Consider the following 21490-nt stretch of genomic DNA (forward strand, 5'->3'; position numbering starts at 1 on the left):
GCGCCATTTCCTGCCAGGCCGGGGGAACGTGACGCCACGCGCAGCTTGATGACGACATTTCGGCGCCGGGTCGCCGAATGGCGGCCGCGGTTCATAAAACCGGAGACGCTGTGGTTCCTTCAGGTGAATGGTGGGAATCGCGCGCGGTCCGGCCCCGCGTCCCGGCGGCCACCCCGAACATCCGCCGAAATCAGCTCTGTTCCCACGTGAGCCCCGGGCCTCGGGCCGGGCCGGCAGGGCGCCGAGGGCCGGGCTGTGCCCTCCCGTCGCCTTCCCGCGCACCTCGCACGCCCCACCCCGTTGGGCCCCGGGTTAACGTTCGTTGCACGCGGTGGAGGAGGGGGAGTCTGGGGCTCAGCGAGCGGTGTGGAGGGAGCGGGGTGGGTCTCGGCCCCGGCCCGACCCGATCCTTCCTCGCCTCCCTCGGTGTGGACCGTCTTTGCGGAGCCTCAGTTTCCGCGTCTGTGACACGGGGGCCCCGGTGCTCCCTTCACGGGACAGTAGTGAGCGGCAGGCGGGAGCACGCCCCGCTCGCAGCGCGGCCAGAGGGAGGCCCTGGCGAGATTGGCGTTGACGGGGCTGTGGCTCACGGGAGGGACCCCGAAAGCGGATCGGAAGCCGCTCCTGAAGGCAGCGGGTGTGGAGGTGGCGGGATGAAGCGGAGGCTGGGCGCACAGCGCAGGCGGCGCGGCGGGGAGAACCGGGGCCGGGAGACGCTGCCCTCTCCCCGAAACACCCTGCTTGGGCGCCTCGGGCTCATTCCTTCAGCCGCTACCTCTGCAAACTTGCTCTGAGCAAGGAGCAGCATTTAATTCATCATCTCTAAAGCTCTGCCCTTAGCAAACAGTTCAAGGTTTTATGCCGCTTTGGTCGTTTTGGAGTAGTGCAGTGTTCCCTGGACTACTTGGTTCGGGACTGAAGCGTTTTATTTAAGTCATCCTTAAAACTGAAACCCATAGCTAGTTTAATTAGGAGTTAAACAGTCTCATTGTTACTGAACTCAGACTCAGCTCCTCCCAGCTCAAAAGCCAATACTCCAGAGACAAGTGTTGGTACAAAGGAAAGGTTGCTTTACTCACAAGGCCAGCAACCGGGGAGAAGGTGGACTGGTGTCCCAGAACGCACTCCAAAGATTCTGCTCAGTCGTGACAGTTTTTAAAGGGAAGAAGGGGAAACAATCTCAGAATCGAGGCAGAAGGTCAAGCTCTGCGTCATTTTCCATTGGGTGTGGACTGGCTGACTCCTCATGAGCTTTCTTCAGATGTTATCTTGCCTGCGTGATCTCCTGCCGGATTGCACAGGGAGAAGCTGGGGGAGAGAGCTAGTCATTCTTTAACTACTTAATTTTTCATTCCTACTTCTTTTAATCTAGGGAAAGAATCAATAGGTTAAGCAAGGTATTATGTGCATTCAGTAGAGCATATGTTAGGAGTTAGGTTAAGTGTTGCCTGGTGACCTCATTTCTGTAAGTTTTGAGGCAAACAGAAATGGGCAAACAGGAACGGGGGCAAAGGAGCTGCTTACAGATCCCCACTGTCTGATATCATTCCATTTCTGTGGGATTAGGGGCAAAGGCTCATCTTCTGTAACTTCTTCATGCTGACATAGCGTGCCATATTCTTAGAGTGGAAGATGTCGACATGAGTCTGTGGCATCTCTTTGCTGACAATTTTAGTTGCCTGCTCACTAAAAATTGGGCAGAGCAAGCTACAATTATTTTGATGCCCACAAAGATATAGATTATTATGAGCAATAACGTTAATCTCATTGTCTTGAGGCCAGTTTTTGGAATCGTGCTAGCCACAGATGGAGCAGCTTATGTCATGGCTACTGTCTGGTCATCATGCATTTGACTTTTTCCCTCTGGTGGCAGTTACAGTATCTGTAAAACAACTCAGGAGTGTGCATCAGACACTGAAAGATTCTGTGACTCTCTTGTCCTAATCGTTAGCTGTTTGAGCCTGCTCTTTTGTGACTCAGGGAGACCTGGGAAACTTCAGCTTTTCTACAAACAAGAGGCAGGGGACATAGAGGGGCCTTTGTACAGGGGTGGGGAGTATGCAGGTTTCTGCTCGGTTTCATGGGAAGGTGTTCATAATGCCCAGTGGCAGAGATACATGTCTCCTGTCAGCCCCTCAGCTGCCCACCCAGCCTCTCCAAACACATACACTGCCAGTTGCCGCATCAGCACCGTTCCTCAGGCCATGGGCAGAGCTGTGCCAGGAAAGCCATCAGCAGCCCATCAGTGGGACTTGCGTACTCCCTCTCTGCTCAGTCCGAGTCTGGATATTTTCAGTTTCTGATTGGGGGCACAGAGAGGTAGGATTCTGGAGAGCTACCCCTGATTTTCTGGTGGCCGTTCAAAGGCTCCATTGGCAAAGCTGGCTCGTCCCCTCCCTTCCTTCTCAGAGAACACAAGTAAGACAGAGGAGATGTGTCCACCTGTCTCTATGAGAGAGTAGTGAGGAGGTCTGTGGGTTTGAGTCTTGGCTCTGCCATTCCCCAGCTGGCGGAGGGCAAGTGATTTTTCTCTCTGCCTCCATTTCCTTATCTGTACAGACCTCGTAGGTTTGTTATGAGGACGTATTTTCTATTCTTGCTTAACAAACTTTGCAGCTTAAAGTTGCATCTGTTGGTTATCTCATGGCTATGTGTCAGAAATGCAGGCTCAGCTGGGTTCTCTGCTTAGGGTCTCTCAAAGCTGAGATCGACCTGTTGGCCAGCTTTGCTCTTATCTGGAGGCTCTTGGGAAGAATCTGCTTTCAAGCTTATTCAGGTTGCTGGCAGGATCCAGCTCTTTGCAGTGGTAGAACTAAGGTCCCCATTTCGTTGCTGGCTGTGAGTCAGGACTGCCCTGTATCTTACGGTTCTCACACTTGAGACTTTAATTGTGTCTGCAAAACCCCTTCACAGCAGCACCTAGAAGAGTGTTTGACCAGAGACAGGAATCTTGGACGGCTGTCTTTAGAATCCTGCCTGCCTGCCACCGAGGATTAAATGAGAAATGTATGGAGAACCCTCAGAACCAGGCCTGGCATGTGGCAAGTGCCACACAAGCTTAACCAAGTGTTCCCAAGGGTTCCCCGCCACAGACCTGGCTCCGGGGCTGGACCCTGTGGACGGCAGGCACGTAAGCAGCATTTCTGTAAAGCGTGGGCCTTGGCAGTGCAGTGGTGCTGAGCTGTGCAGATATTCTCCTGGCCTGTGTGTCTTGTTGTGTGGCAGAGTTTGAGGTTTCGTCTTTGTCTCTCTGCAGTGGTCCTCTAAGACGCCTGGTCTGGACCCTGCCCAGGAGGCTGCCATGGCATTCCCCCACCTGCAGCAGCCCAGCTTCCTGCTGGTAAGTGTCAGCTGCCTGCCCGCGTGCCAGGGTGATGGTCGCTCTGCAGCGGAGGGACTTGAGGGGTTTGCCACTGACTTGAAGAACTGTCCAGTGGTGATGTTTTGGGGGGATGTGCTGGAAATGACACTGGACTCGGGTGAGAACCCTCAGGCTCGACTCTGCCCTCTGTTGGTGCAGGACCTTGGGTTTATGCAGCTGCTGAGCCCTGGTTTTCTCATCTACAAGAGGAGTTGATTGAAATGCCGTTTCCTCAGTCTCCTGGGGTGTGGGGAGGAGCAAGGGAGAAGGATGTACACCCACATTTTCACGTCTTGTAAATCCTTACACGAAAGCGAGGTGTTTTGACGACCGTAACTGTCATTGGTGAAAAACGGAAGGAGGCTGCTGTGCTGGGGCACTAGGCCTGCACTTTTTATAAACCTGTATTTGGAAGGATGTTCTTCTTCGGTGCTCCTCTAGAGCCAGCAGATCCGACCCAGGCCTGCACAGCCGGGTGTCTGCCTCTGACTGAGACACTGTGGACCCCATCCTCGTGTGGAGGTGGCCAGGGCCTTGGATACCCTGGGCAAAGGCTTTGTGGTTAGAAACCTGGCCTTTCCTCCTGATGTTCATCCATGTGCACAGGGCCTTCTTCCCTTTGTGGTCAGAATAGACGAGAGCTTTCCCTCGCCCCTGATCTGGGGTATATTTCCTTACTTCTTGTCCTGAATGTTTTCTGGCTTCTCCGTCACCGGAGTGTTGGCATTTGGCTGAAGCTGTCTGTGGTTTTTGGCCTGCTGCGTCTCTGAAGGTAACAGATAAAGGACGTCTTGGGTCAGAGGGCCAGTGACAACAAGCGGTAGCTCACAATCACAGGGCTATAAATTGTGGGTGGTTAGCCCCGGGGGAAACTTCCCATTCACATGCACACACTCAGTGAGTGCTCTGATCTGTATGGGGTCCCCCCCGGCTGCGGGGCTGACCCAGGAGCCAACCCCCTGCTTGTGGATTGGATCCCTCATGATGTGCAGCTCTCTGAGATAGCTGGGGTGCCTGACAGAGGGAGCTGGGAGCCAGCCTGGAAAGTCCTGGCCTAGAGAGCACAGGACCCTGGCCTCGCCTAGGGGTGTCCTGTAGGCCCTGGACACACGCACGACCTGATGTGTGAGGTGCTGAGCAATCAGGCCAGTGATGTGTCTGACTCCTGCCCATCACTTGGATTACTGTTTGTTTATTTGTTTTTAAAGATTTATTTATCATTTATTTATTTAATTTATTTTTGGCTGTCGGGTCTTAGTTGCAGCATGTAGGATCTTCGTTGAGGCATGCGGGATCTTTTGTTGCAGTGTGCGGGCTTCTCTCTAATTGTGGCTTGCAGGTTTTCTCTTCTCTAGTTGTGGCGCACAGGCTCCAGGGCGCGTGGTCTCTCTAGTTGAGGCACACGAGCTCAGTAGTTGTGGCACACCGGCTTAGTTGCCCTGCAGCATGTGGGATCTTAGTTCCCTGACCAGGGATCGAACCCGCGTCCCCTGCATTGTACGGCAGATTCTTTACCACTGGACCACCAGGGAAGTCCCTGGATTTCTGTTTTGACTCGCACCAGAATATCAGCAAAAGCTGCAAAGCAAATGTGCTTGCTTTATTTTGGTTCTTGTGTCTCCTAGGCTAGCCTGAAAGCCGACTCTATAAATAAACCGTTTGCACAGCGGTGCCAAGACTTGGTTAAAGTCATCGAGGACTTTCCAGCAAAGGTACAGTTCTGCAGCGTCTCTTGGGGGCGTGTCTTACACACTCCTGGAAAAGCGTTCTCGCAGCCCCTGCCTCCCACCTCCGAGCGCTGCCCTGTGGAGGCCTGACCCTGTATTGCGACTCTCACGTTTGTGACACGTGTAAACATGTGACCACGACCACGTAGACCAGGCTTTCTCAGCCGTGGGCCTTCTGTCCCACATGGGACACTTAGCAGTGTCTGGAGGCATTTTTAGTTGCCACGTGGGGTGGTGCTGCCGGCCCTGAGTGGGTGGAGGCTAGGCATGCTGGCATCCGTCCCCCAGGGCACAGCACAGCCTCCAGGGCAAAGACGCGTCCACCCCCAAATGTCAGCAGTGCCAAGGTTGAGCCCTGCTGTAAGTACTGAAAGTATGTGTTTACGCGATACCCCGAATCGGCACAGAGTAAGTGCGAGTCAGTTCAGGAGGCCCGCCTGGACCAGGAGTTGCCACCAGATGACAGGAAGGGCTTGCCCTGAGGAAGAACGGACAGTTCCACCCTTTTTAATAAAGCTCTCTTCGGGTCAGAAGTTTCTGGCATTTTTATTATTTATTTATTTATTTAATATATTGATTGATTTATTGGCTGCGTTGGGTTTTCATTGCTGCGCGTGGGCTTTCTCTAGTTGCAGCGAGCAGGGGCTACTCTTCCTTTTGGTGCGCAGGCTTCTCATTGTGGTGGCTTCTCTTGTTGCGGAGCACAGGCTCTAGGCGTGCGAGCTTCACTAGTTGTGACTCGCAGGCTCTAGAGCGCAGGCTCAGTAGTTGTGGCGCATGGGCTTAGTTGCTCCGCGGCATGTGGGATCTTCCCGGACCAGGGCTTGAACCTGTGTCCCCTGCATTGGCAGGCGGATTCTTAACCACTGCGCCACCAGGGACATCCCCATTGTGGGGTCTCCTCCTCTTGCCCTGCCCGACCCTTCTGCTTGCTCCCTGCAGTAGTGGGGGGTGAGGGCGGGTAGAGGCCTGGAAGCAAGTGGCAAGAATCACCCAGAGCTTTTTTTTTTTTTTTTTTTTTTTTTGGCGGTACGCGGGCCTCTCACTGTTGTGGCCTCTCCTGTCGCGGAGCACAGGCTCCGGACCCACAGGCCCAGCAGCCATGGCTCACGGGCCCAGCCGCTCTGTGGCACGTGGGATCCTCCTGGACCGGGGCACGAACCCGCATCCCCTACATCGGCAGGCGGACTCTCAACCACTGTGCCACCAGGGAAGCCCCACCACCCAGAGCATTTTGAACCTTGTGGATCCAGAAATTTGAACTGCCCCCCCCCACCCCAGAATTTTTAAATAAACCTTTTAATCATATGCTGGCTTATGTAGTGGGGTCAGACATGAAGCAGCCACGCAAGCACAACAAAAGGATCCACAGCTGCTCCTGTGGGCACCACTGGTCCTGCTGGTCTCCGGGCCAGGGAGTGACGTCCTTGGCCCAGGGCCAGCAAGGGAGGCAGGCAGTGGTCCCCAGGAGCTTGCCCAAAATCTCCCTGCGCTGTTGCAGGAGCTGCATGCCATCTTCCCGTGGCTGGTTGAGAGCATTTTTGGCAGCTTGGATGGCGTCCTGGCTGGGTGGAACCTCCGCTGCTTGCAGGGCCGCGTGAGCCCTGTAGAGTACAGCATCGCCATGGAATTCCTAGACCCCGGGTACGTTGGTCTGTTACCCCAGAGGGACTGGACTTTCTCTCACAGTGATCTTGTTTGCAGTCACTGTTAAGGAACAGTCAAAGCAAGATGGTTGACGGTTCATTTGCCCTGTTTTTGTTGTTCGTGTTCAGGGGCCCAATGATGAAGTTGGTTTATAAGCTTCAAGCTGAAGACTATAAATTTGACTTTCCTGTCTCTTACCTGCCTGTAAGTAAGCTGTGGTGGTGAGAGCCAGGCTTGGGGCCGGGTGCCCCACGTGGTGGCTGCGGTGCTGGTGGGTGGACAGGGGCCTGCAGGGCTGTGACAGTGGCCAGAACATCATGGTATCTGTTCAGGGCCCAGAAGCCATCACAGATTGGAACTTCAGTGGCCTTTTTTTTTTTTTCAAAGGTCATCTGAACTCTGTCAGTGGGAGGTCCTGGTTGGCTCCTGGCTGAGTGGCGGGGCCATGTGACTGGTAGCTTTGTCTTTCTGAGTTTCCAGTCCTGTGGGGGAGAATTAAGGGGTGGCTCACTCATGGGTATGAGAAACATAGCAGACAGGACCCATTGAGTGCCTGGCTGGGTCAGAGATGCACACAGCTGCAGCCCCGCTGTGGTGGGTCTGTGTGAGGACGAAGGGACAGAGTCTGCGTGAAGCTTTTTTGCACAAGCACCGCGCAGAGGACAGCACTGTTCCCCAGGGGGGTCTGTGTGCTGGGCTCCTCGGCAGCCTTCCCAAGGGCCACCTCTGTCTGTCCACAGGGCCCCGTGAAGGCGTCCATCCAGGAGTGTGTGCTCCCCGACAGCCCTCTGTACCACAACAAGGTCCAGCTCCCCCCAGCCGGGGGCTTTGGCCTGCACCTGGCCCTCAGTATCCTTTGTTGGCCCCGCGGTGGGGGAGGCTGGGCGGCCAACACAGAGCTGGGCGGGGGGGGCCCGACAGCCCTGTCGTTTGCCCCCTGACATGGCCCTCAGATCCATTTGAATATTACATGTTCTTCTTTGCTTTGAGCCTCATCACTCAAAAGGTACAGAAGGGGTGCCTCTGAGCCGGGTTTGCTTTACTGAAGCCCCTGTGCAGGGAGGGGCTGAGGCCCAGGGCTTGCGTCCACACAAAGCAGGGCTGGGTCAGCCGTCGGCCTGCCTTCCTCCATTTCTCCTCCCTTTTCTACCTCCTTTCCCCGGGTCCCCCTCCCTCCAGCCTTTGCCCCTCAGGCCACCCTCACTTAGTGAGGTTGACAGGCTGGGGGCAGGCTTGATGGGCCATGTGGGGTGGGCTGGTGCCCTGAGTGGTGGTCAGGGAGGCTTCCTGTAGGAGGTGGCTACTGGTGTGGGCAGGGGGTGGGGATGGGGGGGTGTGGGCTGGGCAGGACTGAGGGGTCTAGTCAGGCCCTTTGTGGTGGGGGCTTTTCTCCTGGCACCGCCCTGTGATTGCTGGGTCAGCAGCCTGGGGCGGTGCCCACAGCCATGTGTTCACAGGAGCTTTGCTTTCCAGCCGCCCCCTGGGGCCCTCCACGTCCGCACTTCAGACTGCGCCTACTTCATCCTGGTGGACAGGTACCTGGCGTGGTTCCTGCCCACAGAAGGCAGCGTGCTCCCCCCTCTCTCCTCCAGCCCGGGGGGACCCAGCCCCTCACCGGCTCCCAGGTGAGTGGCTGAGATGGCCTGAGCCCACCACTAGGTAAGGCCTGGCCCTTCCTCGTTGGAGGGCATTGCTCACGGGGACAGTGGTGCCACTCCTTGTCTGGAGCACTCGCTTTTTTTTTAGGCCTGAGATTCTGCAGCCCCAGCTGAGCACAGGCTGGAGGGCGGGGTGAGGGGGACGTCTCTGAAGCGGGCAGGTTCTGTGGCCCTGTGGATGGGGCCTGGCTCTGGTATGGGAACAGGCCGTGTTCTGCTTGTGGCCGCCCTCTCCATATGCGGCACCCAAGCCGCATGCCCAGCGGTGAGCAGGGTGGTGAGGGACTCAAAGCCGAGAGCTGATTGGCAGTGCTGGGCGATTGGTCCTGGAGAGGAGGGGCTTGTGGGCAGTGCTGAGCTGTGGCCAAGTGAGACTAGCAGGGACCTGTGGACTCGGGGACCAGGCCTTTGCTGAGCCGGGGCCTGCGGTAAAGAGCTGCTGGCACGGGCAGAGCAGGAGGGGAGCGTGAGGCCGGCCTGTCCGGGGGTGAGGAGCCTGTGCTCCTCTGGCCCTTGCCTCACTAGCCCCCGCTCCTTCCCTGGAGGCTGCAGCTCTTTCCTGCAGGTGCTGTCCCCCCACATCTGCTGGCACGTGCTGTGCCGTTACCCCAAACTCGTGTGGATGGATGCTTCCGAGGGAAGGGGATGGCGAGGAGGAGTGCGGGGGGAGGGGCTGCACAGGTGTTGCTGATGCTGCGGCCTGGGGAGCGGGGGCCAGGGATCTGGGCTCGGGGGAGGACCCAGGTGTGGCCTGGATTCACACCCCCTCAAAGGCAGACTTCAGCTTGCTAGGTAGTTTTCTGGGCTGGATTTGATTTGTTTTCACAAAATAATTTCAGATTTTACACGTTGCTCCGTGTAACAAAGAACTTTAACAGGCCCTTCATGCCTGTTGATTTCCGAGTTGTTTTATTCTGTTTAATCTGTGTGTGTTTTTTCCTGGGCCATTTGAGTAAGTTATAGACACGACGCCATTACCTCTTAACATTTCAGGGTGTGTTTTCTGAAAGTGTGTGCATCTCTGTAACCGCGGCCATTCCGTTCAAATCAGGAGGCAGTGTTGCTGCCAGGCCACCATCTCATCCCCAGACCCCACTTGGGTCTCACCAGCTGCCCCACTCGTGGCTGTCACGCAGCTGCGTTCCATGCAGGGTCATTTCCCGCACACGGCTGTCTCTCTGTTGTCCAGAAGGTCCCACAGCCTTTCCTGACCTTGACAGCTGGTGTGTGCACAGTGGGTCCTCGGGTGTTTCCCATGATTAGGCCCAGGTTGGGCATTGTTGGCGGGGGCACCGCAGCAGCTGCCGTGGTGCCCATGAGCCCGCTTGCTGGGCTGAGGGTCATGCCAGGTTTTCCTCCTGTGAAGTTAACGAAGGTCTTTGGGCCTCTGTGAGTGAACGGGGGACTTAGTGGGAAGATCCACCGAGCCCCGCTCTTGTCGGCAGTGTCGGCATCCCTCATGGTCTTCATTTCAGCCAGATCCATTGTGAATAGGGTGGTTGGCAAATGACGCTTTTCTGATCTCACCCGTCCTGCATTTATCAGTGGGCAGATGTGGATGGAAAATTCACTCTTCTGTTTGTTTATTCACACATAGCAACGTGGGCTTGAGGGTCGTTGGACACTTCCACGGGTTGTACTTGTCGCTGCTGTCCTGGGTTTGAGGCCCAGATTGCCCGGGTCACACCCATGGGAGCCCACCGACAGAGATCTACTTCTGTGTCTCCCTCAGGACGCCAGCCGTGCCTTTTGCGTCCTACGGCCTGCACCACACCAGCCTCCTGAAGCGACACATCTCTCATCAGACATCCGTGAATGCAGACCCCGCCTCCCATGAGATCTGGAGGTCGGAGACGCTGCTCCAAGTGAGAGCCTGGGTGCCTTCTCTGCTTCTGTTTCAGATAAACTGCTCAGCACCACCCACCCCAGGGTGCAAGGGCCCAAAGACTGCCCCTTGGTCTGGGGGTGGCTGTCAATTGTTAGTGTCTCTGCTGTGACGTTTAACACAGATGAGAAAGAATTTGCCCACCTGTCTCACCTCTGTGTCACTGGTAGTGTTTTCACCCTGGGACCCCCTGTCCACAGAGTCCTATTTTATTGTGGTGACACGATGGCTGCCCAGCCTTTCAGTTTCCAGTGGCTTGGGTCTCCCTCTCTGACCGCTACCGTGGTTTGGGAGGGGTGGATAGTAAGCCCTGCTGCAGCAGCGTGTTTAGGGCACTGAATGGGGGGGCCTCCCCTTGCTCAGCAGGACCCCGTCCCCTCCATGCCAGGGGGCCCTAGTGGGGACGGCAGCCCTGTGTGTGACCTTGTGCGGCTCCAGCAGACCCCAGACCTGTCTCTTCAGCACCACCTTGCTGGATTCCGGGGCTGAGTGGGTCACCACAAGCATGGCTTGTTGAGAGCCTGGAGTGTGGATGAGATGGGGTTCTGATTTTATTTGGGAACTGAGGTAAAATACACATAATGTAAAATCTAAGTCTTAACCATTTTAAAGCATATAGTTGAGTAGCGCTAAGTATGTTTACATTGTTGTAATGGGTTTCCAGAACCTTCCTATCCTGTAAGACTGAAAGTCTATACCTGTCAAACAGCAGCTCCTCAGTCCCCCTCCCACCAGCTCCCACACCCACCACCCTGCTTTGTTTCTGTGAATCTGACTCTCCTCGCTGCCTCTGTCAGTGGAATCACACAGTATTTTTCTTTTTAATGACTCACTGGCTTCACTCAGCATAGTGTCTTCAAGGCTCATCCACATTGTAATTTGTGTCAGAATTTCCTTTTTAAAGCTGAGTTAAATTCTGCTGTGTGTATGTAACCATGTTTTGTTTATCTGTCCATCTGATGGACACTTGGGCTGCTTCCACCTCTTGGCTGTGGTGAACATGAGTGTGCAGTTCTCTCTTTAGGACCCTGCTTTCCGTCCTCTTGATTATCTGTTCTGAAATGGGATTACTGGGCTGTATGGTAATTCTGTTTAGTTTTTTGAGGACCTGCCATGCTGTTTTCCATGGTGGCTGCACCATTTTTCATCCCCACCAGCAGTGCACAAGGGGTCCAGTTTCCCCACACCCTCGGAACACTTGTTGTTTTCTGGGTTTCTGACTGTGGCTACCCTAATTGTCGTGACTGGTCCGCTCTGCCCTGGTGACGTGTGGTGCTGAGCAGCGTTTCACGTCCTTGTTGGCCACGTGTGTACCTTCTTTGGAGAAACGTCTATTCAAGTCCTTTCCCATTTTTGAATTGGGATCTTTTTTGTTGTTGACTTCTAGGCGTTCTCTATGGAGTCTGGATGTTAATCCCTTTTCAGATATATGATTTGCAAATATTTTCCCCCATTCTGTGGGCTACTTTTTTACTATGTATGTTGTGTCTTTTGATGCACAAAAGCTTTTAATTTTCACGAAGTCCAGTTTTTTCCTTTGTTGCTTGTGGTTTTGCACTTACATCTAAGAAATTACTGTCAAATCCATTGTTGTGAAGCATTCCCCCACACTTTCTTTTAAGGTTCTACAGTTTTAGCTCTTATATTCTAGGTCTTTGATCCATTTTGAGTTGTTTCTTGTTTACAATGTAGAGTGAGGGTCTGACTGTGCTCATTTGCATGTGGGCCTGTTTTCTCAGCAGCACATGTTGAAGAGGCTGTTCTTCCCCTCATTGAATGGTCTTGATGGCCTTGTCAGAGACCTTTTGACCAGCTATACTCTTTTGCAGGTTTTTGTTGAAATGTGGCTTCATCATTATTCTTTGGAGATGTACCAAAAAATGCAGTCCCCTCACGCCAAGGTATGTTGCTGCCGCGGTTTCTCTTCTCGCCTCCCCCGCTGGCCCTTGTCAGCCTGCTGCTGCTTGTCCTTGATTTCAGTTAGTTTCAAGGACTGGCTAGTGGGACCCAGCAACCTGCCATCTTGCCTCCCTCAAGTGCTGAGCAGCAGGCAGGTTGTCTTCTGTGCTGGGCTTGCACCCTGGCGGCTGAGGCCCATCCTCTCTGGGCCTCCCCATGCTACTTGCAGAGCCCTCTCCCTGGCAGCAGGAACAGATGTGGTTGTGGTGCTCGTGTTCTGGGGCGTGGGAGCCGTGGGTGCCTTTGGGAGTCACAGCGCCTCCTGCTGTCCTGCTGCAGTGGTGCCCAGCAGACTCTGCCCACTTTGGTGGCCCTGCTGCCCTCCACGTCCTCCAGAGCAGCGGCAGCAGCCCTCCTGGCGGTGGGTGGGGTCTGACGCCCTCCTGCATGTGGCCTGGGCTGTCTCCTCCTCCTCTTCTCCTTTTCCTCCTTCCCTTGCTGGGCAGCTCACATGTGTGCAGAGGCCTGGAGTCCCTGGCCCCCTCCCGGGGTTGTGGCCACGGGGCTGGTCGGGGTAGAACAGTTCTGTTGAGTTAGGGAGAGGTGCTCAGGTCCACAGCCCGGGCGCAGGACTGCAGTGTGCCGCTTCCATGCAGCAGTTTGCTCCTTAGACTTTGCTTTTGCCGCTGCCAGTCAGAGTCCTCAGGGCTTCCTTAGGAATTAAGAATCTGTGGGTCACATTGGAACAGTGGCCTGTGCCCTTCCCTCGGTGGTCCTGCTTGCTCCCCAGCCCAGGGTTCTGCCGCACAGAGGACTGGGACGCAGCCCCCACACTCCTCTTAGAGCGCAGGGTGTCCCAGCCTCCGTCCTTGGCCCCGCACAGGAGGAGGAGGAGGAGGAGGAGAACGGGGGTGGGGCCGGGAATCCATCCTGGGCCTCTCGCATCGCAAAGCGCTCACCATGCCCCCGCCTGCTTCCAGAGCGCACTTGCTGCTGCACGTTCCTGCCGCTGCCCGGCGGGCAGGGCTAGCTCCCCTGCGGGGCGCACGGGGCTTGGTCTCGCAGAGGCTGCTTCGCGGTGTCACCTTTCTGTCTGCACGTCTGTGTCGGGAGCCTGGGGCAGCCCACCCGCTTCAGGTCTTAGCCGTAGCTCTGCCGGCCAGAGGGCCCTTCCGAGCTGCCGGTCACCTGGGGGAACACCGAGTCCATACGGGGAGGGGCCTTCCCGCTCCTCCCCACGGTCACAGGAGGGCGAGGGCTGCCCAGGTTGACTTGGGTCGGTGCGGGGGGGGCACCACGAAGGCCCCACCAGGTGCCAAGAAACCTGCCCTTTGCCACCTGTTGCGGCAGAAAAACAAAACCTGAGGAGGCGGGGTGTGTGGGAAACCGCGGGGTCTGCTTCATCCAAGGCCCCTGCCGTCTGTCCAGGCCTGCCCCGCACCACGTGGAAGTCCTTGCTGGCCCCACGTAACCCTGGGGTCAGTTTGCCAGGTTTTCTGGGTGCAGGGAGTGCAGCTCCTGGAGCTCCCTCAGTGCGGCTGCGGCCGGGCTGGGTCCAGGCGCATGCACGCTCCCTGCAGGCTGCTGTGGGCCCGGGCTGGGGCCTGAAGGGGGACCGTGGGCTCCCCATTTCCTTGCTGAGTGTGGCCGTGCCCCTTCCCGCCCCAGCCCTGCGTGTCTCTGGCTGTGCCCGTCTCCCCAGCGTCTGGCACGTTCCTTCAGGCCTCTTCTGTGTGAAGCATGGCGCTGGGGCGGGAGGCGGGCCCTCATGGGGCAGGACATGTGCTGGGCCGGCTCTGGCTGCGCTTAGCTGCAGGGAGATAGGGCGGAGGTTCTGGGGTTGGGGGCAGACCGTGTGCCAGCTCAGCTGTCACCCCTGGCCTCAGGGTTCCAGCTGCCTCTGGGTGTGTGTGGCTCAGTGTCTGGGGGCTCCTGGTGAGGTAGAGGGAGGTAGAGGTTGGTCTTCCCAAAATTAGAACCAGTAAGTGTTAGCACCACGTTAACCATTTCCAGGATGTGGGGCGTGGTGGGCTGGGAACCAGCCCCGTGCACAGAACCTTTCAGGATGGGACTCTGATTGGGTCTTTAACACCTAGGAATTGATTCCATCATGTGCTGATAAATTTCTTTTCCGGACAACCCAGGAAGTCCAATAAATTACATATTTTTCTCTTCTGGGCAGAGGCCTCCGTCTAGAACTGGCTTCTCAAGTTTCTTTACTGAGCCTGGGTCTTCGGGCCTTGGTGAGCAGCAGCGTGTCCCAGGGAGGTGCCTGGGCTCCGCTGGGCTACTGACACGTGCTGCACCCAGTGCAATGGGGTCGGGCTGACCTCAGGGGCTGGAGGGGCCTCCAAGGTGACCTTGTGGGTCTGTCCTCCCTCTGCCTGGCAGCTGGAGGATCACGCCCAGAGCGGGTGGTTGGCGTCTCATTGGCCTGATGCTGCTGGGCTGTGATTGTTTGGATTGTCACTGACTTGTGCTTTTGTTTTTGTTTTTCTTGTCCTTACTTCTGGGCTCTTTCTCACTATTTCTTTCTCTCCCCTCCCCCGCCCTCTCCTCTCGGCTTCTCTGCTGTTGTCTCTCAGCTGGAGGTCCTGCACTACCGACTCAGTGTCTGCAGCGCCCTCCACAGCCCTGCCCAACCCAGCCTCCAGGCCCTCCACGCCCACCAAGTACTGGCCGCCTTCGTTTTGTTCCCTTTCACCCCCGCCCCATGGTTTAACCCCAGAGCTCATGTCCCACGCAGTAGCCAGGGTATGGCTGGGGGCCGGCTGGGGTGACCAGAGACCAGTTCCAAGCACAGCCAGGCCCTTCGGCCTGGACCTGGGTTCAGGGTGTGCAGCCACGTGGCTGGGAGTGATGCACAGGACCCCACTGGCTGTGGGGGAGGTCACCGAACCCACCTGGCCAAGCCCCAGGCCAGCCAAGGTGTCGAGTCCTCGGGTGTCATAGGGCTCCGTGCTCAGCCCCGGTTCGTGGGGGCAAAGTAGTGTGGCCTTTGCAGTACAGGCCTGGTGCTGGGGACTGACCAAGGATGTGGAGGCCCTGGGGATCATGGGCGGTGACCTTGTGGGGACTGCCGTCTGCTTAGGCAGGAGTGACCAGGGATGGACTGTGATCAGTGAGCTGAGTGTTTGGGGCCAACGGGGTCGTGAAGTTTGCTGCTCCACGACACGACCGCTGGGAAGTCTGGGCAGAGACGTGTGTCTGGAGCTTTGCTCACGGCCAGGGCTCTGTTCCCCTCACCCTAGGTGGGGCCACACACCACTGAACTTGAATTTGAGCAGATGCGGCAGCTGCATTGGGGAGGGAGAGAATGTTCCAGAAGGGGTGCCGAGGGCAGGCCACGTGCAGAAGTGGGTGCCACTCAGGCCTGGGCTGGGGAGGGCCTCACCTGGCAAAGAGCAGAGCCCCTGCCTTCACCTCCATGGCGGGAGGCCTGGCCCCGTAAGTGTCCACGTGCAGCTGTGACCAGGGGCTCCTGTGGGCATTTGGCTCGGAAGGGAGGCACTGGAAGAAAGCACTTTGACTGACAAATGTAGAGAGAAAGTAGCCCAGCGGTGTCCAGTGTGGTTGCCAGGTGTAGGGCAGGGAGTTGCCCCTAGAAACGTGGAGGGTGGGGGTGAGATGCGGTGGGGGTTTCAGTTCCTGGGAACGATAAAGGGGATAGCTCCCTAGGCAGAGTCACGGCCTGGCACAGAGGATGCTCTGTGGTTTTTTATTACTGTTAAAGTATCCCTTTTTTTTTCTTTGCCAAAATGCTGCAAATCTACCATATAACGACCTAAAAATAGACACATGCAAAAGGACATTACCCCCCGCCTCCCACCCCAGGGATAGCGGCCTTGGGGTGTGTTGCATGGGCCCGTGGAGGCATTTCCGTGCCAGGGAGGCCTGTGCAGACCGTGCCCTGGGCAGCGTGGGGGGCTGCCGGTCGGTGCCCGGCTTCCTGCACGTAGGGCCGGGAGCCGTCTGCACCCCACTTGGCGTTGCTCACCTTGGGGTGAAGCTGCCAAGAGCACTTCCAACAAGTCTGTCGAGGCCCGAGGACTGGGGGGTGGGCGTGGGGAGCAGGCGGCCGGCCCCCAGCCTTTCCCCATGTGTGGGGGTCTCAGAGACCCTCCTGGCCTTTGTGAACTGAAAGCTGAGCTCGCAGGACTGAGGGCGTTTGTCTTGGAGGCTCCATGAAGGGGATTGAAGTGCAGGGAAGCACATGGCAGAGCTTCTGCCCCGGTGGCCATCCCAGGACGCCATGTGCGGTGCATCCATGGGGGGAGAGGTGGGCACAGCCCAGCACGAGGTACTGATGAGGGGCCTCCCCCCAGGAGTCCTTCATGCCCACCGAGGAGCATGTGCTGGTGGTGCGGCTGCTGCTGAAGCACCTGCACGCCTTCGCCAACAGCCTGCGGCCTGAGCAGGCCTCACCCTCCGCCCACTCCCACGCTGCCAGCCCCCTGGAGGAGTTCAAACGGTGGGTATGGGCTGTGGGCAGTCACCTCGAGCCCTCCTGGGACTGTCTCCTCACTGCCACTCTGGCCCAGAGGTGGGGGGGGGGGCGCCTGGCTGCTGCTCAGGCTGGCCAGGGAGAGGCCCTGTCTTGCTGCCCCCTCTTCCCCCTTCTTCCCCTGTGGCAGGAGAACAGCAGGCTACTCGGTGCTGCACCTCACCCCCACCCCACACCACCCCAGCAGGGCAAGGGCCGCGGCCTGACTCCCAGGCCAACGGGGCCAGCAGAGCTGGCGACGTGTGGGCCGTGCTGAGCTGAGGAGCCACACTGGATCGGCCACGTGTGTTGTGTGTCCCTGGAATGTTCTCTAACTCCTCTGAACTTTGGAATTTCCTCTGAGGAATGGGACTAAAAATAGGAGGCTTTGCCCCCAGGGGGTGCCGGGCTCCCCTGTGAGGTGACACCCCCTCCTCCACAGGGCCGCCGTCCCGAGGTTTGTCCAGCAGAAGCTCTACCTCTTTCTGCAGCACTGCTTTGGCCACTGGCCCCTGGACGCCTCGTTCAGAGCTGTGAGTGTTGCCCTGCGGCCTTTGCCCTGCGTGTGCGGATGAGGGAGGGGAGGCCTTAGGGGTCTCAGGTGCTGTTCCGCCAGCCGCGACCTTGATCCCAGCTGTCCACGCAGGGGGGGTTCCCAGCTTCACGCAGCTGCCCTCCGCTGCACTCGGGGGAAAGCCTGCTGGGTGAACTGTTGTGAGGGGCCAGGCATCTTGAGGGGGCACGGGCTCCCCCTGTGCCCCTGCCCACCTGAGCGCCAGCCACCTGCCCTAGCTGCACGCGTTTACCCAGGTCCTGGAGATGTGGCTGAGCTACCTGCAGCCCTGGAGGTACGCGCCTGAGAAGCAGGCCCCGAGCAGCGACTGTCAGGCCCGGAGTGTGTCAGAGAGATGGTGAGCCCAGCCCCGAGGTCCTGCAGGCAGGGGGCCCAGGCCACCCCCTCGTCCCCTGCTGGGACTTGCCCAGGCTCCAGGATTGCTCTCTTGGGGACAATGGGCAGCCCCTGTCCTTCTGTCCCTTTCCCACATCGACTCACATAAAACCCCCCATAGCCCTTCCTCGCCAGCCCTGCAGCGTGGCTGCCCCGCCCCCAATGGCCTTGGTCCTGGGAATGGGCCTTGTCCGTGGAGGATTCTGTCCTTGGGGCCTCACCTTTGCCCACTTGTCCTGCCCCCTTGTGTCACCACCGGCCCCTCTGCCACCATTCGTGATACCTGGGGGAGACCGGAAGCTGGGGAGGAGCCCTGATGTCCATCCGCCCGCAGGGCGCCCTTCGTGCAAGAGAACCTGCTTGTCTACACCAAGCTCTTCCTGGGCTTCCTGAGCCGCGCACTGCGCACGGACCTCGTCAGCCCCAAGAACGCACTCATGGTGTTCCGCGTAGCCAAGGTCTTCGCGCAGCCAAACCTGGCTGAGATGATCCAGCGGGGTGAGGCCCCTGCCAGCCCAGTCACCCGTGCGCTTGCAGGGGTTGTGTGTGTGCCCCACAGGAGGGGAACGGAGCTCTGAGCCGTGTCCCCTGGTGGCTCGTAGTGGTGGCTTTGGGAGGCTGTGGGCTGCTGTTGGGCTCTCCTCATAGCCACTCCCCTGCGGAGATGGGTGGGGGTGGAGGGACTTCCGGGAGCTGGGCCTGTGCCGTGCAGTCACTGCCCTCAGGGACCTACGGTGGGACCCGATGTCCGTGCTCTTGGAGCCGCAGCCAGGCTCGCTTCCTGCCTTCCAGGCGAGCAGCTGTTCCTGGAGCCTGAGCTGGTCATCCCCCACCGCCAGCACCGGCTCTTCACGGTGCCCACGTTCACCGGCAGCTTCCTGTCGTCATGGCCACCAGCCATCACCGACGCCTCCTTCAAGGTGAAGAGCCACGTGTACAGCCTGGAAGGCCAGGACTGCAAGTACACCCCAATGTTCGGGCCCGAGATCCGGGCACTGGTGAGTAGTTGGGGCCCTCTGGGCTCTGGCATTTCACACCCCTTCCCTGTCTTGTTCAGTGGAGTCTAGTTTTTTTCTGATGATAGACGTACCGTCTTGGAAAGTGCACCTTAGTCCTTAAAACTCATTTTAAGTTTTCCATTGTGTGGAAGCCACCCCTGGGCTGTCAGTGCCATGAGGCAGCCCCGAGCCAGCTGACCACCCACCCGCCCACCCACAGGTCTTGCGTCTGGCTCAGCTCATCACACAGGCCAAGCAGACGGCCAAGTCCATCTCTGACCAGTATGGGGAGAGCACAGCCGCCCGTCCCTTCCTGTCGTGGCTGGGCTTCTACCCCGCGGACACCAACGGCTCCTACCCGGGCAATGACCTGGACGAGATGGGGCAGGACAGTGTCCGCAAGACAGACGAGTACCTGGAGAAGGCCCTGGAGTACCTGTGCCAAGTGTTCCGGGTACGCCCTTGGCCCTGCTCATCTCCCCCAGGTGTCATGTGCCTGGGCCCCTCGTTGCCGTTTGAGGCCCAGCCGGGGGGAAGGCCTCCCTCCACCTTGGAAGTGACGGCAGGCGTCTCCCCGACAGCTCAGCGAGGCCCAGCTTGCCCAGCTCACGCTCGCCCTGGGGACCACGCAGGATGAGAACGGGAAGAAGCAGCTCCCAGACTGCATCGTGGGCGAGGACGGACTCATCCTCACGCCCCTGGGCCGGTATCAGGTGAGGCCCACATCCCGAGGGGTCAAGCTCTCCGGGGCCCTCTGGGCAATGTGGCCATGGCTCCCGGGGGCTCACCTCCTGCTGCTTCCAGATCATCAACGGGCTTCGGCGCTTTGACATTGAGTACCAAGGGGACTCAGAGCTCCAGCCCATCCGGAGCTACGAGATTGCCAGCCTGGTCCGAGTGCTCTTCCGACTGTCCTCCGCCATCAACGGCAGGGTGAGTGTGGGAGGGAGGGCCGCCCCGCCGCCCCTCCGCCCCGCGAGCGGCAGGTGAGAGTGTGCCCTGCCTGTGCTCTAGTTCGCAGGTCAGATGGTGGCCCTGTGTTCGCGGGCCGACTTCCTCGGCAGCTTCTGTCGCTACCACCTCCTGGAGCCTGGGCTATCGGACAGGCGCCTGCTGAGCCCCGTGGGGCGGGGGCGTGCGGCCAGCCTTGCCCGGGGCCCCCGGCTCAGCCTGCGCTTCCTGGGCAGCTACCGGACGCTGCTGGCCCTGCTGCTAGCCTTCTTCGTGGCCTCTCTGTTCTGCATCGGGCCCCTGCTCTGTGCCCTGCTCCTCGTGCTGGGCTATGTCCTCTACGCCGTGGCTATGACGCTGCTAACCGAGCAGGGCAAGCTGCACCAGCTCTGACTGTGGGCCAGCCACCGCCCCCAGGCACCAGGGAGGCCACTCTGCACCCAACACCTGTCACCTTCGTGCTTCCAGGGGGCATTTTCTTGCAGCCCTGGAACCATCTGAAGAGAACCTGAAAAGCGAGGGCAGGGCCAGGCAGAGAGGTAGCCACGCGGGGCGGGCAGCCTGCCGGCTCTGGGCCTCCCCCTTTCCTCAGCCGGAGGGCCTGCAGGGCGACGCCTTTCTCTTTCTCAGCGTGTGAAGCTCAGGAGTTGGGCCTCCCCGGATGGCCCGCAGCCTCTGCCTTTGCCGCCCTGGAGGTGGGCGGTGAGACCCCAAGATGGGAACCCAGCCTCTGGCTCCAGAGAAGAATCAGGCCCTAAAAGAGAGCCCTAAGAAAATTAGACAATTGGTTCTCCTCTGTTTCATGATTTTAAACCTGATTTTGCTGCCGCGTTTGGCAAAGCTAGGGCCACTGTATTTTCCCAGTAGTTCCAAGTCTGGGCCATATGCCTGCTTTTGAGGAGAGACCCTCCAAGAACACAGATGCCCCCAGGCCACAGAGCAGGTCGTCAGGGCTGTCACCACCTTGTTCCCTGTGGGTGGTCTACAACCAAAGATGGTCAAAAGCATCGTTTGTATCTTCAATCAAATCAAGCGCTCAAAGACAGTGATTTTTTGGTAACTTTAAATATCCAAAGTATATGACGAATGCGAGTTCACTGTCAGAAATCCACAGCATCTCACGCGTTTCATTCTACAGATGACGCACCAGGGAGAACTTTTCAACTGAGATTTTTAAAAGCCTTAGTGTTTGGTGTATTTTTTTCAGTTTTCAAACTGTAAGTATTGGGCTTTGTATTTTGATATAAACTCAAGAGTAGTGGCATTTGGGGCCTGTGACCCGTAACCAAACCAAACTTGTAACCGACCGTGGATCTGAATAAACCTGTGCTCGGTCCTGAGTCTTGTGGTGCCTGGCCCCGCCCCCAGGGTGGCCTCCTACATGGGGTCCTCTGCACACTCAGGGGCTGCGGAGATGCTGCTGGGCACCCAGCGTCCCTCACCATGGGATTCCCTTGGGCAGATGCAAACACGGACGTGGCTGTGATGGGACAGGGCAGCCACTGGCAGGTCTGAGATGCGAGAACACTGCCTGCGACTCGGTGGGGCAGACATGGCCTTCATACTAAGAGCTAGGATCCTGCGACCCACTTTCTGTGGCTTCTGCAGGGTTGCCTGTGACCGGGGAACCGAAATGCACTCACCAACCCACATGGCCTAGCCCGAGTGTTAAATGTCCCCCTTTCCCTGGGCCAGGCAACTGCTTTGGTCAAATTCTATGGAAATAGGAAGTAAGACAGGTTCTACAAGTTCACATTGATAGATTACTGGCTTTTGTTAACAAACTTTGTGAGAGGATGGTCTGGGGTCCACCATCCATGGCACTGGTCCCTGATGACGCCTCTTCTTGGCCTCCCCTGATGGACATCCGCCTGCCTGCGAGGGTGGGACTTGCCCCCCTCCACAATCTCTCCAGGGTTGTGCTCGCCCCCA

At 57.9% G+C, this 21490-nt stretch overlaps 1 protein-coding gene across 3 annotated transcripts; it reads left to right on the top strand.

Moving 5' to 3' along the window:
* Positions 1–20041, top strand: SMPD4 (sphingomyelin phosphodiesterase 4). 3 transcript variants are annotated; one of them, XM_060118177.1, is made up of 20 exons: positions 1–123; positions 3257–3340; positions 4987–5073; positions 6590–6732; positions 6864–6939; positions 7476–7584; positions 7689–7741; positions 8209–8360; positions 10126–10258; positions 12108–12179; positions 14763–14849; positions 16503–16648; positions 17103–17193; positions 17471–17571; positions 17944–18107; positions 18402–18607; positions 18828–19061; positions 19189–19320; positions 19412–19540; positions 19622–20041. In XM_060118177.1, exons 1-20 carry the CDS (start codon positions 49–51, stop codon positions 19949–19951), a joined length of 2604 nt encoding a protein of 867 aa, XP_059974160.1. In that variant the 5' UTR covers positions 1–48; the 3' UTR covers positions 19952–20041. The 3 variants fall into 3 exon arrangements, with proteins under 3 accessions (XP_059974160.1, XP_059974161.1, XP_059974162.1); XM_060118178.1 differs by lacking the exon at positions 14763–14849; XM_060118179.1 differs by lacking the exons at positions 1–123; positions 3257–3340; positions 6590–6732 and having other exon boundaries at positions 4986–5073.
* Positions 20042–21490: the final 1449 nt, after the last annotated feature.

This window comes from Mesoplodon densirostris, chromosome 15 (assembly GCF_025265405.1).
Source record: "Mesoplodon densirostris isolate mMesDen1 chromosome 15, mMesDen1 primary haplotype, whole genome shotgun sequence".
Taxonomy (NCBI): Eukaryota; Metazoa; Chordata; class Mammalia; order Artiodactyla; family Ziphiidae; genus Mesoplodon; species Mesoplodon densirostris.

Bases quoted from the DNA above. Each gene is read 5' to 3' on its own strand.
- SMPD4 (XM_060118177.1), top strand. From the start codon at position 49: ATGACGACATTTCGGCGCCGGGTCGCCGAATGGCGGCCGCGGTTCATA. The intron at 18,608-18,827 runs GTGAGTAGTTGG...GCCCACCCACAG, and splicing joins GGCCCGAGATCCGGGCACTG to GTCTTGCGTCTGGCTCAGCT. The intron at 19,541-19,621 runs GTGAGTGTGGGA...CCTGTGCTCTAG, and splicing joins CCTCCGCCATCAACGGCAGG to TTCGCAGGTCAGATGGTGGC.